The following is a 12,602-nucleotide window of genomic DNA, read 5'->3' on the forward strand; positions in this document are numbered from 1 at the left end:
TATAAACAACGATTGAACTGATTTTATATTGAATAAATAAAAAATATAATATTTCAGTTGCTGTGTTCTCATTGGCTCTCAGAGTTACGTCAGCGTTACGCGCCATCCCATTGGCTAGCGGATTGACGCCTATCTCTGTATGTCCTGAGCCTGCCGGGCTGAAGGTGAACCCGGCCCGTCTCCCTCTCTACCTGCCGCTGCACGCACCCTGTACCCCCGTCTCCTCCTCTCGCACTGCACCGGGATCATCCGCTTTGCCCCGAGCCATGTCCGTATTTAGCGATGTCCCTCAGGCCCCGCCGGTAGCCGTCTTCAAGCTGACCGCTGACTTCAGGGAGGACACCCACCCGCAGAAAGTGAACCTTGGTGTTGGAGGTAAGATTTGATCGTTGTCTGCTAATGCTAATGCTAACGCTAATGCTAACGCTAATGCTAATGCTACGTTAGCTTTCCTCTGCTCTGGCACTGAGTCAGCCCAGCAAGCGCTGTCCTGCATCGCTCTATCAGTCAGTAATTTAGTCATGCGCGACCCTGTCTGAGCGGTGCTGGTGTTACACCATCCAACACAAGCATTTCTTTGATTTGACCTTCGCTTCAAGCTAGCAGTGAAGCTAACGAGCTGGTTCAGGCTTCATGTTTACAGTTTCATTATTTCTGTCAACACAGCGCACAGTAAATGCTACAGCCATACTGAATGAAACGACACTTTTATGGAAGCAGTACCTCGTCTTGTGACTGTTGTTTCACCTTTTACCCTTCAAGCTCCTCTCATTTAAAGAGAATCATATTGTTATGTTGTAAAAGACAGACTTCCTGCACTGTCTCACGTGCCCTTGAACGCATCATTTCCTCAGTAATAGGGCTATTGTCTAACTTCTGACATATTGTCTTGTCATTTCTGTCACATGAAGACCTCATGTTTAACATCTAAACTCGCCAGTTCTGCTTGTTTGGCGGATGTCAGAGACAAACTGTGCTCGTTGCATTGTGTGACAGGTGCAGGGATGATGTTATCTTTCATTAATGCCTTTGCAGGATGACAGAGAAACTAACATTTGTAATATTGATATGGTATTACTGTGCCTTTTGAAGGCTGAGGCTGTACAACTACAACTTATAACAAAGGCCTTGAATATGTCAGAGTAGTGTTGTAAGGTTGAGGTGAACTCATCCTCACCAGACTAGAACTGGTTGTACTGGTCGAGGTTACATGTGACGTCAGGTCTTGCTTCTCATAATATCAACTAAACTAAATTAAAATAAGCAAACAGAAAAGAATTCATTATTTACTTTAATAAGTTCATTCAACATTTCTACAGAAATTGTATGAGTTTAAAGAATTTGAGCTTTATCTCAACATTACAGTAACCAAAGTACCCTAAACTATGTCGTAACACATCATGAAATCAGTATTATAATAGAAGAGTTCTCTATCGATGTAGCATTTCACTCTTATAATCAACTGTACAAAAAATATCAAAACTTATGCAGCAAAATCAGAGTTATTGTCCTTATTTTTCCATGCATTCTACTTCCTTTTCACAACCTGATGCCTACATTACCCACAATGCAACCCAGCCGCCGACAGTTTGGTCAGAGATTCTGGTGTTTTATGCCTGCAGCAGCTAATATAGCAGCCTCAGACCCCTTCAGCCCCAGCAGACGCTGAGTCAAGTGACATCACTTGAGTCAATTTATCAGATTCTGTGCAGCTCCCTCTGGAGCCACAAAAGGCTTTATATTACTTTTTTTTCACATATGCAGTAAAATCACCAGAGTTTCCCTTTGATAAAAACGACTCAACAGTATATTCAGTTATCTCAGTCAAAAGTAGGCAAAATACCATTTCAGATAATAAACTCTTACTACCGTAGTATTTATGATGTAAACAGCTACTAATCTTTGTATGCGCATACCCTGCATATGTGCTTTTCACAAGAATCTGTACACAAACATCTGTTAGTCTGGAAATCTGGACAGGAGTATTGTTTTTTCCTCTTTTTTTGTCACTGTAGTGACCTAACTGTCTCCCACAAGATAATGAAAGTTCATCTTGTCTATTTTTTTAACCTTGATGCCAAAACATATCTAAGTGCGGTGAACCAGCTGGTCTGGGAACACTGAGCAGACTGCAGAGAGCCTCACCCATGTTTTAGGGTCACAAAATTCTCCATCGCCGGTCTCTGGTACACAGCCAGGGTGCTTTACCATTTTGACTCTGGACTCTGACTTGGGAGTCTTTATTTATAATTGATGTCACCCTCAATTTTTTTAAATTTCTTTCCTTACTCTGTTAAAGTATTTTCACATCCACCAAATATTTCCTCCAGGTGATCCACAGATCCAAAATAACAAACCTTCTTATCTCTGACCTTTTCAAGTGCGTCTTCTCTGTCATCCATAGTAGTCGTCCACAGCTGTGTTGAAGGCCTGATATTTGATACAGCACTGATGCAGGCTTCCATATTATATCAGTATGACTGAGCACGAGTTCTTCAGGAGTCAAATATGAGCAACACACACACGCACACACACGCACATGCGTACACTTAGTTTAGTCTGGCTAGTAAAGGTGACCTTCAGTGTCACATTTCATTCAATTAAATAGTACTGTTTTCTTTCTCTCACTTCACTCTGTGTCTCTCTACCTTATTGTTTCAGATTGTTTTGTTATGTGTATATTTAGGCTGCATTCTTTGAAATAAAAGTAAAAATAAACCTTGTTCCAGAGACTAAAATAGTTCATTGAGACTTACAGTCTTGAGAAATCGGGCTGTAGTTTGGGCAATATGACATGAAAACAAGTAGCAAAAGGAAGTCAAAGTACAGGAGCATAGTAAAGATATTTGGTTTATTTTACTGTTGTGTTATTAGTTGACAATTAAGAGAAAAATATATTTAGTCATGTCAATACATTACTGAATATTTAGCCTGTTATTGTAGTGTGTTTTTACAGACTTTCTGCGTAAATTGTGTTTTTTTTTTCTTCCCTTTTCTTTTGCCTTGGATTTTATTACACTATTGTTTTGCAATTTGATGTTAATATTTATTAGACAGCTTTGTGGCTTGTTGACAAAATACTTTGTGGCTTTGTGTCCCCTCCAGCTTACCGTACTGATGACTGCCTGCCCTGGGTGCTGCCGGTGGTGAAGAAGGTGGAGCGGCTCATCGTGGAGGACGAAAGCCTGAACCACGAGTACCTGCCCATCCTCGGCCTGCCTGACTTCCGTTCAGCCGCCTCCAAGGTCGCCCTGGGAGACGACAGCCCGGCCATCAAGGAGAACAGGGTGAGACGCGAGACATGAGACTCTGAGGCTGGTGTGTCTCATGTAAACACGCACACATACATATGATGGTTTTTAGCTTCTCTTCTTATTCACGTCTCCTTCCTGCTGTCCTCTCAGGTGGGAGCGTGCCAGGGTCTGGGTGGGACCGGTGCGTTGAAGATCGGGGCAGAGTTCCTGCGTCGCTGGTACAACGGCGTCAACAACACGGCCACACCTGTCTACGTCTCAGCGCCTACCTGGGGTTAGTGAACAGCTGGGAAAGTCAGGGTAACATGACACCTGAATCGCTGACCTGCCAGATTTTAACAACATCTTTTGTGCGTCTTTCTCCCAGAGAACCACAACGGCGTGTTTGCTGATGCTGGCTTCAAAGACATCCGGCCTTATCACTACTGGGACGCTGCCAAGAGGGGCCTGGATCTCACCGGACTGCTGGATGACCTGGAGGTGAGGACAGCCAGGTGTAAAGGTTGCTTAATGTCAGCGTTTTTTACTTTATGATGACTCGACAAACAAACAAAAGCTCTGCCAATAAGAAGTTAGTTAACAGGCCGTCCTAGAAAACTTGTGACTGCATTTACAAGAACGGTAAGGATTGAATCTCATTACTTATCAGTCAAAACGACACGTCGTCTGTTAAATCTGTAGCTAACAAGACTGAAAGAGGAGGAGAGACAGTATAAGTGCTGGCAGACATCGATCCAGGAGGGAAACAGTTAATTAGTGGATGTAACAGAGCCTCAAGGCAAAGTAAAGCCTTGAATAAACTGTGACATGTGACTGACACTCTTCCTGTTTTCACTCGTTCCGGTGACTTTCAAACTCTTCCTCTCTTTAACAGAAAGCTCCAGAACATTCAATCTTTGTCCTTCACGCCTGCGCACACAACCCCACCGGCACCGACCCCAACCAGGAGGAGTGGAAGAAGATCGCAGAGGTCATGAAGGTAAAACAATGTTGTTCTTGTACGTTTACGCTGCTGTTACTATTTCCACATTTTATCCTTAAAGTTGCCTTTTTTTCATTTTTACTCAAAGACATGTTGGAAGGAGCTTTTACTCATCTTTTAATCTTTTGTTCCTCTTCATCTCCTGTTTTTTTTTTTTCTAGAGGAGGAATCTGTTTGTGTTCTTCGACTCGGCCTATCAGGGCTTCGCCTCTGGCAGTCTGGATAGAGACGCCTGGGCCATCCGCTACTTTGTCTCTCAGGGCTTTGAGCTCTTTGTAGCTCAGTCCTTCTCCAAAAACTTCGGCCTGTACAGTGAGTACACACACACACACACACACACACACACACTTGCACAAACTCAAAAGCCTCCATACATTTGAGTATAATCCCTCTTCTCGTTCTCGTTGTCAGATGAGAGAGTAGGAAACCTGACGGTGGTCGCTAAGGACAAAGACAACCTGACCCGCATCCTGTCTCAGATGGAGAAGATTGTCAGGACAACCTGGTCCAACCCGCCAACTCAGGGAGCACGCATCGTCAGCAAGACCCTCAACTGCCCCGAGCTGTTCGCAGAATGGTACGTTCCTTACTGCCAGTTAGCTTTAGCTATGACTCACTACTGCAAGTGCCAGTTAGCGCCATATGTTGTCTTCTTGATGTCATCTGTTCTCCTAACAGTCCTCACAGCCGTATGTCGGTGCAGTTGATGGACTTCATCCACTCTCCAGCAGACGGTTGTAGAATTAAACAGGTTGCTGTGTTTTTGAAAGGCTGGTGTATCAAATCTGAACTTGTCTAAAGGTATATATTAAATTCAACCAGCGAGCTAACTTGCTAGCTACTGGCTTTCAGCCACTCAGTGCAAGACAGACTTGACATCATTCCAGGTTCATGACATTGATAAATCGAGGCAGGTTCGCCTTCAGCACAGCTTTGTTGATAGAAATCAGGACAAAGTCAGCAAACGTCTTTGTGATGTTGGAGGCTGTGATTTTTGCATTTTGGGACATTTGTGTTTTTTCCTTTACCTTGTAAAGCACACTAGGTTTGATACATTTTATATAACTAAACTTTATTAATATAGTAATATTATTATTAATATGATGATTATTATTATTCTCCACTAATAAATGCATGTTATTATTATTATTATCATTATTATTATTATTAATATTATTGATATGATTTATTGAACAGGACAGTGTGCCGTATTAAGCATAAATGATGCACTGCACCGGAGTTAGCTTGAAGCTAATTTGCATCTGAAGTCCACCACAATCAAAACATACAATAGCACAACAACAAACAGTACAAAGCAAAAAATAAACAAACAAACAAACAAACAAAACACAAAGAACACACCATACAAAATACAAAGCTACACACAACAGCACATCACAATGTCAATTAAAAATTAATAATGTAAACTAGACTCAGTGGTCACACAGCTGATTCGTCTTTAGTTGATTTTTTTTTAATTGGCCTTGAATGTATTGACAGTTCTTCATATAATCAGCATGATTATAATAATAATAATATAATTAACATGCTAACGTTTGTCAGAAGGCTAACACTTCTTAACATTAGCATATTAACATGCTAACGTTTGTCAGAAGGCTAACACTTCTTAACATTAGCATATTAACATGCTAATGTTTGTCAGAAGGCTAACACTTCTTAACATTAGCATATTAACATGCTAATGTTTGTCAGAAAGCTAACATTTCATATTAACAGTGTTAAAATGCTAACTTTAACATCCTAACATGCTAAATGTGACCTGCTAAATGTTAGCGTGTTGACATCTCGTAGTTGTTAACATGTATACCAACACGCTATTGTTAGCATGCCAACATGTTAGCGTCCAGCTCAAAGCAAAGCTGAGCCTGAGTACTGAGCTGAGTATGAAATAGTCTAAAATTGCCACCACACAGGATAAACTCTTTTGTTTTCTACTGGCACCGCCAACAGCCCCAACATTATATTTTACGTCCTTACGTATATTTTACATCGTACGTAAGCGACGTGTTCACATTTTGATGCTCTCAAAGTTCCCAAAGGATGAGGAGTATCTTAATTTCATCTGGAACGTCTCGTCACAAGTTTTATCATAGTTATTCTCATTTACCGTCTTTTGTCCTCTGTGTAGGAAGGGTAACGTTAAGACCATGGCAGACCGTGTCCTGCTGATGAGGGATCAGCTGAAGACCAAGCTGCAGGCTCTGGGCACCCCGGGCACCTGGGACCACATCACCCAGCAGATCGGCATGTTCAGCTTCACCGGCCTGAACCGTAAGTGGGGAAAAAAACACACACACACACACACACATCAAACCATATCCAGTTATTTATACACACCATCCCTGTAACAACACGAAGCATCCGTTCTTCTTCTACCCTCTAAATGACCGGCCACCGCGTTGTGATTCCTCCCACAGCCAAGCAGGTGGAGTACATGATCAAAGAGAAGCACGTGTACCTGATGGCCAGCGGTCGCATCAACATGTGCGGCCTGACCAGCAAGAACATCGACTACGTTGCCCAGTCCATCCACGAGTCCGTCACCAAGGTCCAGTAAAGGCCGCTTCCACTGCCACCTCCTGTAACGCCGCAGGAAGTATCACCACCATCATGTCTGTGTCCAAACCCTGCTTTATCCTCTCCTCTGATTGGTTAATCTGCAGCAGGGGAGTTTTGTTTTTTTTTGCAGTTGAACCAATGGGAGGACGAATGCTTCTCTCTGTTCTCACATGAAGGTGTAAAAACCTTTTTTGGGAGGTGCAATGATTTTAGGAAGACACTTGAACGCCATCAGCAGGGCTCTAAACGTACGCCTAAATGTGTAGAAGAAGATAAAACGTTTAGTCGAAAAAGGTCCCTTCATATAAAGATTTCCTGTCTTTGTACGATCTGACTCTGTGCTTCCTCTGTCATTTCTAGCACTTCAAGGGATTAACTGTTATGTATCTGTAGTATTGAACAAATGAAGGTGCAGATAAGTTACTGTAAATATATGTAACCACAGGTAGAGGTCCTGATATTTCCTGCAAAAGAACTTTACTTTTTTAGCTCAGAGCCCATGACAAATCACTTTTCTTTGTTTTCCAGCCATCAGAAGTTACAAATAACGACGTTACAGTACAATTAACCGGTACCGTAACCCGCCTCGCTCTGTGTGTCAAGTAACAAATGATTGATATCAACTGTCGGTATGTACGGTTTTAATTTTAGATTAGTTGTCCAAGTCAACTAAGACGCACTATCAAAACTCATCCCAGGACATTTCTTACGTTGACGTCAGAAGAAGGGCATTATGGGTGTCATGTGACCGGGTTCAAACGTCACTTAAAGGTCATGCGTGTGCCTGTCTCGGTAGGTAATTGGTAGGTCGTTAATGTCAGTTTAATCACTCAAAACGGATTTGTGTGCCAATAATGAACAAAATCACCTCTCTTCTGTGTTTCTTCTGTGTTGTTTTTGTTGTTGTTGTTGTTGTTTTCTCCACCCTGCAGTGCCCTTTTTATTGTGCCTCGGTCGTTGTAATGAGCCACTCGGATCAGACCTCAGACCCTGACACTTGTTAGCACACACACACTCCCATTATGTGGTGTTGTTTTTATGATGACATGCAGCAATATGTGTGTTCATACTGTAATAAATTATAAACCACAGGAACCAATCAATCTCTGCTTCTCTGCCTCCTTTTTTTTTTCCTCCCGCAAACCCTTTCTGAACAGTACAGTCTCTACAATAACTACATGTATAAAGATCAGAAAAAGTGAGCTTTAAACATCAGTATTTTAATTCTGTTGTCAACAAATCCTGTGAAAAGGCTGAATTCCCTCTAAATTCTTGATAGAGTTAGTGAGTATTTCCAGCAGCAGGATGATGTATGTGAATGTATCAATATGTTTTTAATGGTTTTTAGTCTAGAAATGGAGATCTATAGCACAGGAGAATTGGCAACCAGTGGTAAAAGAAGTCCTAAGATCCTTAAGTAGAAGTGGTAATAAAAATATTCCATTAAAAGTAAAAATCCTGCAGTCAAACTGTTACTGAAGTAGAAGTACACAAGTACGGTCAGTAAAATATACTTAAACTCATTGTCATGTATGCATTTTCATGTAAAAACATGTAGCTGGGCACAAAAAGCTCAGTTTACAAAGTATATATTAAGTGTAGTGGTCAGATAAATGTGGAAAAAGTGGAGTAAAACATCCAATATTTCCTTTTTGAATAGTTTTAGTTCTACTGGATTTCAGTTCATTGTTAGTTTTGGTCTTTTCAGGCGATTTGTTGACAATAAGAAAAACATAAAATATCAGCAGACTTAAGTGTGAAATAAAGAGCAAACAGTTGAGATTCAGTATGTTGTGGATCTTTATATTTCATTTTATTTTAATGCAAAATACCATCACATAGTTGTTGTTTTTTTTATTTTACAAGTAATAATTTCTCATGTTCTTTCCCAAAAAAATACTTAACACACTCTCTTTCACACAGGTCTTTCTATTACAAAAAGCAAAAAAAAAAAAAAAAAAAAGAGCTGAAAACATACAAATTTTCAGAGATTATATGGAGAAATGGTGAAAATAAGATGCTGATCTCAGACTCTTCGCAGCAGGGAAACCTCTCAATCCAATCAACATAATCCTGCAGCAGCAGAATCTCGTTATTGTCTACTTTTGACCTCAAAGGATGATGCTGATTGGCTGCGGCCGCTGCTCCAATGCAGCAAAGTGACTCAGCAGGTTTGATATATTGCACACCCAGAGAGGGATGCTTCCCCCTCTCTCTCTCTTCCTCCGCCTGTTACATTAACCAATGAGCTGAGTTAAAAAACAGCGACCCCTCCCATCTGTATGTGATCAATCCGGTTGTTTAAAACTGATATTACTGGGAGAGAGAGGCTGCTGATGGCCAGTATGTATTCCCAGTATTCAGGAACTTTAAATTTGATGATAAAAGAAAAAAAAAAAATGGCATCCAAACTGTTTCCCAAAGAGCAAAATAGTCAGAACATGTTGAGATCTTAAAACTCTCCAATGAAACAATCCAAATTGTTATGAGATTGGTTTTCTGCACACAAAGTGAGGAATGCATTAGTGCTCTTGATGATGATGAATTTCCTATAAAACATGCAAAGAAAATATCATTTTACAAACTGTAAATGCAGCAGTAGTAACCTCAGCTATATAGATTATTTTGACTGGCTTCTCATTAAAGGTAAATAACAGCTTTTTTTTTAATCGGTCAAACTGGAAGCTTCACCCTTCTGTCTGTACTCTCATCTTCCTCCTCCTCCTCCTCTACCTCCTCCAGGCTGCAGTAGCACAAATCTCGGAGCCACGCCCCGTTCATCCGGTCCCCCTCAGCACACACCGTGCAGACAAACATGTGCAGAGCAGCGCAGGTTCATGCGGAGAGAATGGATTTGCACAGATATGAGTGGAGCTGATGATTGATTGATTGATTCGGGGCTGCAGACAGTCAGAGCTTAAGTTCAATAACAACTGATGAATCCATCCACGAGCTGCAGCTGGATTATATATTTAATCAGTGTGGTCAATTATTAGACATAAACCACTAAATTTAAGCAGGTAATTAGTGCTTCACATATTTGACTTTGTTCCCTTCATACCGGATGTCTCCAAATGCATCAAATCTACTAGATAAAAGTTGAACTTGCATACACTGAGGCATAAATCCCTCCAAAAATAAGACTCCCATTAGCCCTTATAGTCTGTATGCATTGAGTCCTGTAAGTATAAAGAAAGCTACATGTTTTTTAAGGATTTTAAGGTTATAAAATTGTTCCAGTAATCATGCTGTGTTTTCAAAATATGCAAACTTTGATTTTCAAGTAGTGATCCCAATGGATGTGAATAAAAAAGTGACTTCTTCTGATATAATGGAAACTACAAGTGTATCATAGCCAGAAATATTTTAATATCTTATTTAACTAACCATCAGTATAGATAAGCACAGTTGGGATCATTTTATTTACCTTTCTTGGAAAGAAAAATTATGAATCATCAGCTGCTTTTCCAGTCAAAATGTCTCCTATTGGACAATATGACGATGATAAATATCGGCCTTGACGGATGTGATTTGCTGTGAGGAGGCCGGAGGCTTCAGAGGGAACAACAAACGGTTGAAGTTTAAATAGTATTTGAAAATCATAGAAAAATACTTGAAATTCAAGCTAGTTTACTTCTGTGTAAATAGCAACTAATCTGCGATTATCTCAATTATATCCGAGCAGTAAAGTTTCACATCTCCTGAGGTCGACATATTTACACTAGCAGAGATATAAAATCTACACTCTTTTCCTTCATTCTGCAGGATCATTCACATTCATAACATTCAGTGTTTTCAGGATTGCCCTCGTACAAAAACGTGGGTGGCATTTGGGAGTTGCAGCAAAGAAAAGAGGAGTCAAGCTTGGTAAAGAGATCACGCCCCCCCCGACTAACTAACTAACTTCTGAAGGGCATTACAGCATCATATGATGCCGGAGTGGACTGCTTCATTCACATTCAAAATGTAACCTTTCAGCTCTATCAAATAACCCTTAAATTCACACTCAAAAATACATGCAGCCAAGAAAAAAAAATACATACATCTCAAAGTGTTTCAGTGTGTTTTAGTGCCAACGTGGAGGTAAAGAAGCTGCATTCAAAAAAAAGAAGCAAAGTCTGGAAAAAACAACTTGTGGTATGAATGCTGGTCGATTGCAGGAATATTATAAGTAAAGGTTAGAAGTCTGATAAAGTTTGTGTCAGTAGTTTTGATTAAATTATCATGCCAAGCTGTTGCCAATCAGGATATGACTGGATATTAAGGAGCAAAGGCCTACGTGAAAGACTACAATCAAGCTATGTGTAGGTGTGTGTGTCCCATTCAGATAAAATGGAAGAGATGTTATAAACCCAATAATAAATACAATATCATTTCCACAAAGATATCCTGTAGGAGACGAGAGATCGGATCTTCTGTTGTTGCAAAAAAGTCACTGCAGCAAGAAGCTCAGTTTCATTTCAGATAAAGAAAATAATGAAATCCATTAATAATTGAAATGGATCCAATGAGAAAGGCTCAAGTGATGATTATTTAAAGAGGTCCAGTAGGCAAAATCGTGTCGTGAATACATCTGAATTGAAATGAAAGAAAATCTTCATGCAGACAGGCAGCTCTCTGTCTTTTTATCCCCATCTGATATTCTTCTAAGGTACAAATGGAAAGAGAAACAAATGAAAACCTGATGAGGTATAAAAACCCAATCCAAATCACATCTCTGAAAATGAAAAGGCTCAGACGCTGAAATAAAAGGAGCAGAGGAGAAAAACAAAGTTTGAGAAGATCCTGAATGAATAAAAAGGTTTCAGCAGATTAAGAAACAGCAAAACATTTTTTTTCTAACTGTCTGAGTGACAGAGAGACGTATCAAGGAAGCATATGAGCATATTTCCCAAAGTGTTGAAATATTGATTTAAAGGAATCTTTCCACATTTTGAGAAATACACTTATTCGCTTCCTTGTTAGATGTGAAGATCAATACCACGCTCATATCTGTGCATTAAAGGTGTAGTGTGTAGAATTTAGGGACATCTAGTGGAACAGATTTGGAAGAAATGCAATATAATATTCATCAATATGTTTTAATTAGTGTATAATCACCTGAAAATAACATTTGTTGTCTTTATGTTACCTTAGAATGAGTCCTCTTTCACGGAGGCGGCCATGTTGCACCGCCATGTTTCTACAGTAGCCCTGAACGGACAAACCAAACACGAGAGCCTCACCACTAGGTGCCACTAAATCCTGCACACTGGTCCTTTAAATATGGAGCTAAATCCAGGAGGCGATTATCTTAGCTTAGCAAACAGAGAGAAAAGAGGAAAACAGCTAGCTTGGCTCTGTCTAAAGTTCAGAAATACAAATGTAAAACAAGAAATGTAAAAACAACAATTTATAGTTACAGAATAAAACTGCAATTTTTTGTTTTTACATTTCAGTTTGTGTACAGAATAAACAAATGACATATTTTTAAGTTTTAACTTCAGAGTCAGGCTAGCTGTTGTCTTTATGCTAAGCTAAGCTAATTGCTTCCTGGCTCCAGCTCTGTATTTAACACACAGACATGAGAGTGGTAATGGCCTTCTCATCTGTAATCCACATCTGACAGACACTCTGACAGAAGGGTAAAAAACAGAACTAACATCTGGACATGATAATCTGGGTATGATATTCTTGTTTTGTTGATAAATGAGGGTAAAAAGAAATATGTCTCTAAACCAACATGTTAGACTATGGATCTAATTATCAGGCAACAAGCATTAATAAAATAACCTTTCAAATCAAAA

The 12,602-nt window shown here is 39.9% G+C and overlaps 1 protein-coding gene across 1 annotated transcript; it reads left to right on the top strand.

Annotated features, from left to right (window-relative positions):
* The first annotated feature begins 139 nt into the window (after positions 1–139).
* Positions 140–7,919, top strand: LOC122973103 (aspartate aminotransferase, cytoplasmic-like). The gene is made up of 9 exons (XM_044340489.1): positions 140–375; positions 3,106–3,287; positions 3,405–3,528; positions 3,622–3,734; positions 4,129–4,233; positions 4,398–4,548; positions 4,648–4,813; positions 6,386–6,528; positions 6,675–7,919. Exons 1-9 carry the CDS (start codon positions 267–269, stop codon positions 6,812–6,814), a joined length of 1,233 nt encoding a protein of 410 aa, XP_044196424.1. The 5' UTR covers positions 140–266; the 3' UTR covers positions 6,815–7,919.
* The last annotated feature ends 4,683 nt before the right edge of the window (positions 7,920–12,602 follow it).

Source organism: Thunnus albacares, chromosome 3 (assembly GCF_914725855.1).
Source record: "Thunnus albacares chromosome 3, fThuAlb1.1, whole genome shotgun sequence".
Taxonomy (NCBI): Eukaryota; Metazoa; Chordata; class Actinopteri; order Scombriformes; family Scombridae; genus Thunnus; species Thunnus albacares.

What these genes read in the sequence shown, in the direction of transcription:
- LOC122973103 (XM_044340489.1), top strand. Translation starts at nt 267, where the DNA reads ATGTCCGTATTTAGCGATGTCCCTCAGGCCCCGCCGGTAGCCGTCTTC. An exon ending in AGTGAACCTTGGTGTTGGAG is followed by an intron (nt 376 to 3,105) that starts GTAAGATTTGAT and finishes TGTCCCCTCCAG; the next exon opens with CTTACCGTACTGATGACTGC. An exon ending in GACTGCTGGATGACCTGGAG is followed by an intron (nt 3,735 to 4,128) that starts GTGAGGACAGCC and finishes TCTCTTTAACAG; the next exon opens with AAAGCTCCAGAACATTCAAT.